Below are 13542 nucleotides of genomic sequence, written 5' to 3' on the forward strand. Positions count from 1 at the left end.
AAAAATAGCTGGTACTTTGAGAAAGTATAAGAAACAGATCTAATTTAGATATAAAAATTTATAGCTTGAAAATATTAAGCAGGGTCAGTGCATGAATGTAGTAGATACTTTTGGTTAACTTGACCATAACCATAATACTAGTATAACTATATTTTTGAGAAAGTCAGAAAGATAATAAGTAATGTTTGCTGGAGAATTACAATAATAGCCCTCTCTAAAATTTACATTGAACACGTGATCCTATTATAGATTTGTATAAGTTCAAGATAAATTTCTGCTGAGTGTGATGGTGCATGCCTATCTATAATCCTGATGGTTTGGGAGGCTGAGGCAGGAGGATGGTGGATTCAAAGCCAGCCTCAGCAACTTAGCAAGGTCCTAAGCAACTTATTGAGACCCTATCTCTAAATAAAATATAAAAAAAGGAATGGGATGTGGCTCAGTGGTTAAGTGCCCTGAGTTCAATCCCTGGTATCAAAATAAATAAATAAATAAATTTCTTCTTGGTTGGAGATGCATTGGCCAACCTGGCATAAAGCTAATGTTTAAATCTGTGTATATACTTTGCTTAAATATTTATTAAATACCTGCTCTGTATTGAGCCTAATATAGGTGCCTTACAGATATAACCATGTAGAAGAAAAGATAATATGTCCTCTAAAATAGTTATTAAAAAGGAGTCTCAGAAATCCTTCGTATTACTAGCAAAATACAAAATATTTCCAAAGCATCAGAGAACTACAAATTCTGTCCCATATTTGAAGTTTTCAGGATAGATTTAGAATGTACTTTTTCATGCATTCTACACAAATATCTAGTGAGGTTATCTCCTAAGAGTTAACATCTTTTTAGTTATCAGAAAAGCTCCAGATTGAAGAGTGCCAGCACCTACTTTAAAGTTGAGTTATTGAGAAGTAGGTAAATCTCCATGTGTCTTTCTTCATTTTGAATAAAGGCTTAACCTTCCATTAAAAAACAATAAAAATTTTTAAAAGAGGTTAAGTCTCTTTTTTATGACCATGACCTCAGGAACCCCAATTTCAGCCTTGAAAAAGTCTCACACCCCCAAATAAAAGTATTAGTGGGGGCCGGGTTGTGGCTCAGTGGTAGAGTGCTTGCCTAGTATGTGTGAGGCACTGGGTTTGATCCCTGGCACCACATAAAAGTAAAAACAAATAAAATAAAGGTATTGTGCCCATCTGCAACTAAAAAAAAATGTTTTTAAAGTATTAATGGCAAAATTATGTGGATGGTATCAGAATATTGCAGTGTCTTATTTAAACTAAACTTTTATGCTATTACACTGTTTGGATACCTGAATTTCTTACTTGCTTTTTTTTTAAAAATAAAAGACATAATCTTGTTGTGTTTCCCTGGCTGGCCTCAAACTCATGATCCTCCTTACTCAGCCTCCTGAATTGCTGGGACTATAAGGCAAGCACCACAGCACCCAGCAATTCTGGATTTTAGTAGCACCTAAACTATTTGATTGAAGGCAGTTTACCAGTATTTGATTCCAAGAAAGGGAGAAAGCTAAAACTACTTTATGTAAAAATGGGATGATAAATGTTCTAAAAGCTTGCATTCCTCTACTGCCAACCTCATGTAAACAAATGTAAGTATGAGAGCCCCAAATTCTTGACTCCTGACTTGGAGAATGAGTTTTCCTATTACCAGAAAAACCACTAGGTGGCACTCTTCTAATGATCTATCTAGTCCATGTAAGATACTTTGCCTAACCAAAATTTGAGTTCTAACTAGCCACTTTAAATCTTCAGATATAATGAGAAATGAGTGTATTAAAACGTTTGTCAATAACAAAACAATTGGTATTCATATTCAGTACTTTATTTAGTTACAAAATGACTCCATTTTATATGCATTTGCCTTTGTCATCAGTAAACAAGGTCTTGAGACTAGCCTAGCCTCCTTACCCTCCCTTTAAATCTTTTGTCAAGCTCTTGGTCTCTTCACTCTTATGACTCCATTTAGACTCATTCTTCCACTTTCCCTACCCCCTGACAATTCTACCTACCCAATGTAGATGTTTTCTATATCTGCATTGTAAATAATTCACATTCTCTACTTTACAATAAAAATTTCTTTCTGCCTAGTACAAATTTTTCCAGAACTTTTCCCTGTGCATTTTACTTCAAGGTCAGAATAAATACTTGGGGCCTGACTTTTTAGCAGTCTTCCTCCCACAACCCTCCTAAACCAAACTTAGTACATCTTGTATAGCTACTAAGGTCAGAAAGGCCTGTTATCCTAATTTAAAAAAATACACACACACACACACACATATGTATATATATAAAGTTTGTATTTTTGTCTACAGATATTCCTTATTTAGTCTCCTAAAATTTCATAATAGATTGCCAATTTGAAAGATACCTTTTTGTTAAAATCACAGCCCACACAGCATGAATTACTTTATTAGAGAAAAAAATTTGTTCTAATTAGTTATATACAACAAGAGAATGTATTTTGACACATTGTATACAAATGGAGCATAACTTCTCATTCCTCTGGCTTTACATGGTGCTGAGTCATACCAGTAGTGTAATACATGTATGTAAGGTAATAATGTCTGTCTCATTCCACAATCCATCCTTCCCATCCCCACTGCCCCACTCCTCTCCTCTGCACAATTCAGATTTCCTTCAATTTTCCCTACTAACTGTCCACTGTGGATCAGCATCTGCTTATCAGAGAGAACATTCAGCTTTTGGTTTCTTTGAATTGGCTTATTTCACTTAGTATGATATTCTCTAGTTCCATCCATTTACTTGCAAATGTCATAATTTCATTCTTCTTTAAGGCTGAGTAATATTCCATTATGTATATGTACCACATTTTCTTTATACATGCATCTGTTGAAGTGCATCTAGGTTGGTTCCATAGGTTTTTTTAAATTTTTTTTTTTAGTTGTTGATGGACTTTATTGTCTTTATTTATTTTTTTAATGTGGTGCTAAAGATCGAACCCAGTACCTCACGCATGCTAGGCGAGCACTCTACCACTGAGCCACAACCCCAGTCCCGGTTCCATAGTTTAACTATTGTGAATTGAGCTGCTATAAACATTGATGTGACTGCATTACTGTAGTGTGCTGATTTTAAGTCCTTTGGGTATAAACCAAGGAAGGGGATAGCTGGGTCAAATGGTGGTTCCATTCCAAGTTTTCTGAGGAATCTCCATTCTGCTTTTTTTTCCCTTACTTTTTTTTAAATTGTGTTTTCTAGAATACATGATAGTAGAACATGTTTTGGCAGATTATACATACATGGAGTATAATTTATTCTGATTAAGATTCCATTATTGTGGTTATTCATAATGTGGAGATTCACTAGTGGTATATTCATATATAAACATAGGAAAGTTATAACCAATTTATTCTACTATCTTTTCCATTCCTACCTCCCTCCCTTTATTTCCTTTTGTCTAATCCACTGAACTTCTGTTCTTCCCTCTATTATGTGTTATCATCCACATATTAGAGAGAACATCTGACCTTTGGTTTTTTGGGATTGGCTTATTTCATTTAGCATGATGGTCTCCAGATCCATCCATTTGCGGCAAAAGTCATAAAGTCATACTTTTTATGGTTGAGTAATATACCATTGTGTATATATATCACATTTTCCTTCTCCATTAATCTAGTGAAGATTCTATCTTCTAGAAAGATAGGCAAAGGACAGGTTGTAAAGGACCTTAATTTTGTTTCATTGTGAAGGTGATGGTGAAACATTAAATGATATTACTTTGAAGTGCCCAAATCACATTTACATCTTACATAAATCACATTGGGAGAAGTGGATGAAGAGATTGCACAGAGGAAATAGGGAGGCCAGATGGGAGTGTGCTTTTAATAATCCACAAGATATGATGATAGCTTGAACTGAGGTAGAGACAGATATAGAGTCAAGAGATTTTTAAAGGTAAGATTGAGTACACTTAAGTTTTAAAGTACTAAAGAAAAAGAATATGAAGCTGCTAATCAAATTGACTAGCATATTCTTACAAATGTCCTCTGTGTCAGGTGATTATCAGGTTGTTAAATTCCTATTCCTTAAAAATATTTGAGAAAAAGTCCTGAGAGTTATAAATCAGTGAGTTTTTCTGTATTAGTTAAATTCTCATAAGAAATGGATAAAAGATGAGAAACTAAATTCTTAATCAAGTTCTGGATCAATGGATTGAATGCCAGGAGACCAGAATTAGCTATGTGATTCTGGACAAATCACTTTACTTTTCATTTAAAATGAAGGACTGGGTAACTTTTAAACTGAGCCCTCAGGGGACTGTTGGAGATATTTCCAAAGGCAGGGATGTCACTGTTAGGTGTAAGATTTTATGATCCATCATTTGTATGCCCTGTTTACTAAAATAAAGTATTATGATAAAATGATGTATAAATTTATGATGTTTTATAATTAAGTTCTTGGCTTTAATGCCAAGCCAATGGAGATTAAACTGTAATTTTGGTGTGTGTGTGTGTTGGCACTGGGGATTGAACCCAGGGCCTCATGCATGCTAGGTAAGTTCTCTTCCACTGAGTTACTTCCCTAGCACTTTTTTGGAGACAGATCTTCACTAAGTTATCCAGGCTGATCTCAAATTTGTAGTCCTGCCTCAGCTTCCCAAGTAGCTGAGTGTAGCTCAGCATGCCCAAGGCCCTCGGAGGTGGATGGAGTATTCTTAATGGTAATTCAGAGAGTTACAAAAAATCTAAGTAATGTATTTAAAAAATAAGAGGTAAGAAAATATTATAGTACATTTTATAATTCTATACAAAATGCTGAAGATTAAAGAAAAATTTTACTTAAAGCAAAAATTATCATCTAAAAACAACAACAAAAACTTTTTTTGCTCCTTATTCCCCTGAGATGCCAGATAAATAAACTATGCTAAAGTTTCATTTACTGATTTTTAATTATTGATTTTGTGTCTTCCTAAACTATGCTTCACACAGAATTCATTAAATTTAAGATTTTTTTTTAATTTCAAGAACTATAAAGGCTGAAATTTTTAATGGCTTCTAACGTACTGGCTCAGTTAAATACAAAAAGGAAAATTCATAATGTTCTAAGAAAATTAGAATATTAATGTGGAGGGAGAATGAGTATAGACATTCTTAGCACAGAAACAAAAATAATGGGGTCTTTTTTTTATGAACCCAGAGTGCTTTGTCTTCAAAATAACTAATATTGGTGAGATTATCTTTAGTTAAACTAAAGCTGTGTGCATAGTATTAAAATTTTTATTTTAAATGCAAAGAATTAAAGATATTTTGAATGTTTAAAATATTAAGATATCTTTTAGTTTTAAAGAAACAAGATTCCTTTATGAAAACAATTTTAATATAAAAGATGTGAATATACATTCTTGAATCATGATTTTTCTGCTTTGGATATTTTACCTGTTGTCTGCATGTAAAGCTGACTTCTTATCTCGGTGTCTGCCTTTTATTGCTATTAGCTAGAGGTAAGATTTTTGTAGAGCCTATTGTATAACAAAGCAAATGTTTGGAATATGTTGACAGCCATGGAATTGGTATAGTTTCAAAATGTTTCTATAATCATTCACCTAAGGCTAAAAAGAGTCAAAAAACTTTGCCTTGATTGAAGTGTATTACAACTTTTGAACTGCATGTTGGATAACCCTGCTAAATTTATTGTGATTAAGGATTATAGTGATTAAATGGCGGATTAGAAGTTTAACATTATTAAAATATTTGTGGTAATGGGTGTGGAAAACATTCTCACTAGTAGAAATTTGAAGTTATAAATAGTTGAAATAGTTATGTGTAAATATTATAATATATGTGTAATGAGTAAAATTTAGCAGTTCAACTCATGTGTATTTTACAATCTTGTTTTAATTCCTTTTAATTTATTTTTTATGTTTTTAATAGTATTTGCCAGCTCTGAGCCTGTGCCAGGATTCCAGGGGGATACCTTACAGCTAGCATTTATTGACCTCAGACAAGTAAGATATAATAATATACTTCTCATTTATTACCTTTTATCTTATCTCATATCTTTTTTATTCTTGATGCTACATGAGTGCTTGTTTGCTTTGAAACAAGTTTTTGAAAAATGCTTTCTTGATAGCCATGTATTTGGCATTTCTCTCTGAACCTATATTCATTCAATGTCTCAGTATTATAGAGCATTCTCACAATGAATTTTTAATTTAGTCATTATACCTGCAAAGCACAGGTATAATGTTTAGTGACAATTGAAGTTTATTTATGCTTTGTTTAGTGACAATTGAAGTTTATTTCTTAAGAATTTCATGGCCATATATTAAAATTGGTGGTAGCAACATTAATTTCAGGACCCAAGTTAAATGTACATTATTACAACCTAAAAGTAACCCCTTGCTTAAAATTTTGCCAGTGGTGTAAAGAATGCCTTTTTTGTTTGTTTTTACAAACTTTATGTATTTTCAGAAAGATGAAACTAATTTTCAGAAATTAATTAGAGGGCTGGGGATTGGTAGAGCACTCACTTAGCATGTACAAGGCCCTGGGTTTAATCCTCAGTCACACACACACACACACACACACAACCAATAAGCCAAGCATGGTGGTGCACACCTGTATCCCAGCAACTCCAGAGGCTGAGGCAAGAGGACTGCAAATTCAAAGCCAGCTTCAGTAACTTAGTGAGGCCCTTAGCAACTTAGCAAGACTCTGTCTCAAATAAAAAAAGGTCTGGGAATGTGGCTCAGTGGTTAAGCAAACCTGGATTCAATCCCTAACACTAATAATAATAATAATAATAATAATAATAATAATAATAATAATAATAATAGAATATATAATAAAATATGTATTATATAATAATGTTATTACTATTGTTACTAGATATTTACATAATTCTTTTTTGATCATAATACTGTAAGTTTAATAACAAGTGTAAAAATCTTTTTTTCTGCTTCCTTTCATTTTACAACTCTGACATTTCTGCTTTGTTGTTTTATTTTTTTCTCTTTTTTCATCTTCCATATTTTTCATTTTATATCTTTCTTCCTCTTTCCTCCTTCTCCCTTTTCTTTTTCTTTTCTTTTTTTTCCTTAATTCAATGGTTAAGGAGGTTAATAGAGCTGGGGAATCACAAGGGTGTGCATAGGGGATGATCTGAGTTCAAGGGTTCAGGAGTGCTTGGCAAGAACCATATGGAGACTGAATTAAAACAAAGGCATTGTGTTATCAGTCTCCTAATGATGCCCATTCCCTTTGGGGGATGAATATGACTGGGGTGCAGCTCTATAGGTATGACACACTCTACCATAATGATATTTGCAGACGGCCAGTTTGAGCAGTTAAGGAACTTTGATTTCAGTAAATATTTGAGGATAGATCTATTTTTGCTCTAATTCCCAACTGGTGTTTAATAAGTACTTATCAATGGCTATATATACATTGTTTAGAGAGGAGATGTGGTTGAAATAGACAAAAGAGTAATAGAGATGGTTTCATCCTTGTGGAGCTTAAAAATTCTTTATAGAAGTAAAATACCTACGAACTGGGTAGGAATCCTTATGAGACAATTAGACATGTGGAATTAAGTGGTATATAAGTCAGGTTTAGAAGGAAACTGAAACGTCCATTTCTGTCCCCATATTATGTCTGTATAGCACTAAACATTTTTGTTTGCTCAATGCTCAGATATTATGCCAAACTAAGAATACTCTTATGAATGGCTTAGATATATAGATGATTGACATTGCTAAGTTGGGAAAATTATTAGGAAATAAAAGAAATGGACTCTCAACTTCCATTTCAGTTTAACAGAAGAGATTTCTTTCTACTGGCAGTAAGTCATTTTCCTGTAGAAGAAGTTCTCTGTTGCAGTTCTGTTTCCCTGAACAAAATGATCTAATATAGAAAACTGCTTTCTTTAGCAAGTTGGAAATAGGTTTCATTGTATTTTAGTTTTCCAAGTAGGTTATGCAGCTTACCTGGGGTAAGTTTTCCTGTTGCAAGAACATAGTATGTTCTCTAACCCAAAAGGACAACTTTAAGAGGAGATGATTTGAGGATAAGTTTCATAATACACAAAGAATTTGCAAAAAAATTGAAAACTATTACATGAATTTAGGTGGTATTAACTAGTTTTAATTATATTAACTAGTTCTTAATCTCATTGTAGGATTGTGAGTAGGGCCATGGGCTTATGAAACTTGAAGGATTCTGTTCCTAGTAAGCTGGGGTTATAGCTCAGTGACCCTGGGTTCTATCCTCCTGCACTGGGGAAAAAATAAAAAAGTAAAAATGATTCCATTCCACGATTTGTCCAGATAGATAGTTGGTTTGATTTAGATTAAAAACTCTGATTCAGCTGGGTGTGGTGATGCATGCCTGTAATCCCAGTGGCTTGAGAGGTTGAGACAGGAGGATCACGAGTTCAAAGCCAGCCTCAGCAATTTATTGAGGTCTAAGCAACACAGCGAGACCCTGTCTCAAAATAAAATACATAAACAGGGCTGGGGTTGTGGCTCAGTGGTTAAATGCCCCTGGATTCACTCCCCAGCCAAAACAAATAAACATCAACAACAACAACAAAAAACACCCTCTGATTCAGTTACTTTCTTTCTTCAAAGACCATTGATATCTGAGAGCATAAAAGTCCTTTTTACAAGAATATAACTCCCTAGGGAATTGTCACTAAGGCATACTTTTAAATATTAATAATATCTCAAGTCATTTTGGTTGATTTACTTTTCAGGTATGTACACTTAGAAGACATTAAGTCCTGGTTGGCTTTTCCTTATCAGTGTAATTTGTTTAAGAGACTTAACTGAATTAAAAAATTTTACTATGTAAATATTAAACACAATTCTGCAGTATGGTAGTAAATATGCAGTATTATAGACCAGTGAATAGAAAATTGGACTTTTATTGGCATATTATAATCATATATAATGATGGGATTTGTTGTTACATATTTGTAGATGAATATATATAGCAATATAATTTGTTCACTATCATTCCCCAGTATTTCTCCTTTCTCTTACCTCCTCCCTTCTCCGGACCCTTTACTCTATTCTATTGGTCTCTCTGATTTTCATAAGAATCCTTCTAGTTTTAAAATGGGCATAAAATAATTTTCCTTGATTATTGCTTTATAATTTTTTTAGTTGTAGATGAACACAATACCTTTATTTTTATTTGTTTATTTTTATGTGGTGTTGAGGATCAAACCCAGTACTAGGTGAGTACTCTACCACTAAGCCACAACCTCAGCCCTTCTCTGATTATTAATGTTAAAATCTGGTCTCATTCTATTCTACTTTTATATTCTAAAATGGTTAGTAATTCTTGTTTTTAGCTATTTGATCACTGTAGCATAACTTAATCATAACTTATAATTTCAGTAGTTAATCTATTTAAAATGGTATTTTCACCTATATTTGCTTTTTAAATTAATTTATAAACAAGTGGCAAAATGCCAAGTATGAGAATAGGGCCAAAAAATAAAACTAAACTTGAAAACAAAAGCCTCACATGAGAATATACAAGTTTTTTTTTTTTTTTTGCATCAGATGTTAGTATTTAAATAAGAATGCCCTAAAATTTCAATAGTGCTTTTTTTTTTTGAGTTCATCAAGATATTTTACGGCATAGTGTTTTTACACTTTTATGAAATAGTATATCACTAAACATAAAGGGGTGCTAATACCTTTATTTACATTTTAGTTCAGTTTCTGCACTTTTCCTTCTTTTTTTCTAGCCTGTGATCCATTTCTGTCTTAATAGGGCAGCTGACAGTTCTTTTCAAGTATACTTAGAAAGGCAAAAGAGCCCTTTTCATAGTACTTATAAGAGGTCATGCTTCTGTTTTTTAGTTTGAATTTGATACTGCTTCATGAATTGCTGGGTATGAAAGATTAGGAAGTAGGTCCAGTGGTCAAATTTTACCTGCCCACCCAGACTTTGCCCTGAGGTCAAACTCCTGATATTTGCTCTACTGAATAGAGGAGTTGATGACAAGTATGAGCTGATACAAGAGGAAAGCTAGAACCCTATCAAAGCTGAAGCCAAGAGAATTGGGACTCAATGAGAGACTGTAGCTAAAAGATGGATCATCAGGATTGCCCTGGTCTAAAGAAAAGGAAACAGCTGACCTGTGAGTGAAAAGACTTTATCATCCTGCCAATCACATACTTGCTAATGGAAGCCAGTTATCTCAACAACATCTTACGAGCTACTGCCCCAATAGGCAATGTGGAGGATTAGTGCTACTGGTATGTGAATATGCTGCCTCAATTTAAATATGCTGTTAGATCATGATTTGCCTGTAAAACCTGTCATCCTCCCACCCACCCCTTTGAAGTTTAGCCACTAAATATGTTAATATAATAGAATATAATAAATATAATATATTTTGATATATTATTTCTGGGTTTTTTTTTTTTTTTTTTACAAAGCCCATCTATTTTGTTAAACTTGTTATATATCTTTTAGGTGGAATTCAATGAATATGTGAAATTCTTTTTAACAATATATGAAAATCTTAAATTTTTGAGATTTTCTGTATGCAGTATTCAGTGATAATTTTTATCACTCATTCTTATACAATAGAAATATTTCACTGGAAAATGAAGTATTCCATAGGTAACTAAAGATTATTTTCTAATCACCAAAACTTTTTAAATATAATTATTTTGATAGAAAACATGTATATATGTTTATATATATATAAACTTCATAGCTTCTTAGTAGCATAATTACACAGTAGATTGAGCATTTATGGCTTCACTAAGTCTAGTACTAAATCCTATTTAACTGATCCTATTTCACTTTATGATAAATTACTTAGACTGGTGAGATGTTGTTTCACTTGAGAGTGTCTTGAGCATCTTTTGGACAATATGAATATATTGAGGTAATCTGATGATAAAGCAGTAATGTGGGTTGTAGATAATAAAATAATCTCATGCCCCAAAGAATGTTGGCTAATGGATCATTATCACCCTAGAACAGTATGTCTAAAAGTGTCTTTCTGGGACTGCTGATTTCTCAAGATAAGAAAAGTTTAAAAAAAAAAAAAAATCCCAGGCTGGAAACTCAGGTAGAACACTTCCTAGCATGTATCGGCCCTGGGTTTCATCCCCAGCATCTCAACAAAAGTAAAAGGAAAGAAAAGTTTCCTAAATCAAATGTTTGGGAAGTATTTTCTATTCTAATCCCTCCCCTTTTAGAGACTCATCATGTTTATTAGAATTTTAAAACACATTCTTCAGTAACTTAGCATTTCCCAAACTCTTCACTAACCTTTCTCCTGACTCATTTTAGGATGTGGTACATAAAACATCCTTTGGGAAATGCTGCTATGGGACAACTCTGGTAGCACTCTATAGGTGATTATCTTTGACAGTTGGGATCAACATATGTTTAAATTATTAGCTTGAATAAAGACAAAAATATGAATTATATGTGTAGATTATATAGAGCTAGGAGAGTTACCTAAGATGATAAAAGACAGAATCAAAGTGTTCTCAATAGGCTTGAGAAATGAGCCAAAAGTAACCAACTTAAATTTAGTAAGGAATATATTATATGCTGTAGTTAACTTTTTTTAATTGAAAAATTTATATGACGTACTGAGGAAATTTGACCTGTAGAAAAAGATCTGGTAGTTTTAGCTAACCTCCAAATTAACAATGTGATGAGAATTCTTAGACTGCATTCATTAAATAGTGTGGTATTTGGGTCAGTCTACAGTGATTGAAGCTATTAAGACTGTGCCTCAAGGGCTGTGGTTGTGGCTCAGCAGTAGAGCGCTCATCTAGTACATGTGTGTGGCCCTGGGTTCGATCCTCAGCACCACATAAAAATAAATAAATAAAATAAAAGTATTGCGTCCAACTACAACTAACAAAATATACATTAAAAAAAAAAAAAGACTGTGCCTCAAATATTGCTTGATGATGTAGGCACTCACAAATGGCAGAGCTCCTAGTATACCTTTACAAGGTTTGTAAGGGATCAGATACTTGTCATGAAGAACATTTTTAAAACTCTTGGAATATGTAGTTCAAAGCCTTAGAGGTATATCTTTGTAATAGAAAATCAAATGTGTGGTTCTGTTGAGCTTAGGGTAAGTAAAGTATACCATTTTCTTTCAAATACAATCCTAGGCCATAAATATTATCATTTTCCTTATCCTTTGTGAGATTAAGTCCTGTTTTCAGGTATTTGATTTGGGGCAAACTATGGAAAAGAGGATTTGATCATTCCTCTCAATTACATATAGAGAACTTGAAAGTACTGTCACCATACGGTGCCTCTTTCCAGTCTTGATTGTCCTTCCTCTCAAAGGATAACCACTGTCATGATTTCTAACACCATAAATTTAGCCTGATTTTGAACTTCGTAGGCATGCAGTATTTTTTAAAATATTTATTTTTGAGTTTTAGGTGGACACAACATCTTTATTTTATTCTTTTTCTTAAAGTGGTACTGAGGACCCAACCCAGTGCCTTATGCGTGCCAGGTGAGGACCCTACCACTTGAGCCACATCCCCCGCCCCTACATGCAGTATTTTTGATTCTGCCTTTTTTTTGCTCCATATTATGCTTGTGAAATATTCCATATTGTTGTCTTTATCTGTGGCTCATTCATTCTCTTTGCTAAGTAGACAGCCCTTGTACAAATATGCTATAATTTATTTATTCATTCTCCTATTGGTAGACATATTAATTGATTCCAGATTTGCTATTATAAATAGTGCTAACATGAACATTCTATTTTATGTCTTCTGATGAACATATGCACACATTTCTGTTGTGGCATTGTATTGAGGAATTGCTGAATCGGATGTTGTACACATGTGATATTTTAATAAATACTATGAAGCAGTTTTCCACAACAATTGTGCTAGTTTACATTTCAGGCAGTGGTGTAGTTGTTGTACCTCCTTTTCATCTTTTGGCATTGTCTGTTCTTCATTTTTAGCCACTCTAGTAGTTGTATAGTAATTCTACATTATTGTTTCAATATATATATATATATATATATATATATATATATATATATATATATATATATATATCTTGATGGCTAATAAAATTGAACTCCTTATTATATATATGTTAGCCATGAATATCCTCTTTTATGGATAATCTATTCAGATTTTGGCCTTTTTTTCTATTTTGTTGTCTACTTCTTACTGATGTATAGAAATTCTTTATATATTCTGAGTATGAATCCTTTGTCTGATATATGTATTGGAAATATTTTCTCCTGCTCTGTTGCTTGTCTTTCCCCTGTTCAATGTCTTTTGAGGAAGTCTCTTTGTTGTTGTTGTTGTTGTTATTGTTGTTATCAGGGATTGAACCCAGGGGCACTCAACTACTGAGCTACTGAGCAACATTCCAAGCTTTTTTTATTTTGAGACAGGGTCTAAGTTGCTTAGGGCCTCACTAAGTTGCTGAGTCTGGCTTTGAACTTGTGATCCTCCTGCCTCAGCCTCCTGAGCTGCTGGGTTACAGATGTGTGCCACTGTGCCTGGTTTCCCTCCACAGCC

At 33.3% G+C, this 13542-nt stretch overlaps 1 protein-coding gene across 8 annotated transcripts in view; it reads left to right on the plus strand.

Annotated features, from left to right (window-relative positions):
* Nucleotides 1-13542, plus strand: part of Exoc6 (exocyst complex component 6) — a 212909-nt gene that overhangs the window by 165791 nt on the left and 33576 nt on the right. For 7 of the 8 annotated variants that reach the window (XM_076835331.1, XM_076835332.1, XM_076835336.1 and 4 more), the window contains one exon: nt 5918-5991. The exons of the other annotated variant lie outside the window; for it this stretch is intronic. In XM_076835331.1, the coding sequence (XP_076691446.1) occupies nt 5918-5991 (74 nt within the window). The remainder of the gene's footprint in view (nt 1-5917; nt 5992-13542) is intronic. 8 annotated transcript variants of the gene reach the window in all.

Source organism: Callospermophilus lateralis, chromosome 15 (genome assembly GCF_048772815.1).
Source record: "Callospermophilus lateralis isolate mCalLat2 chromosome 15, mCalLat2.hap1, whole genome shotgun sequence".
Taxonomy (NCBI): Eukaryota; Metazoa; Chordata; class Mammalia; order Rodentia; family Sciuridae; genus Callospermophilus; species Callospermophilus lateralis.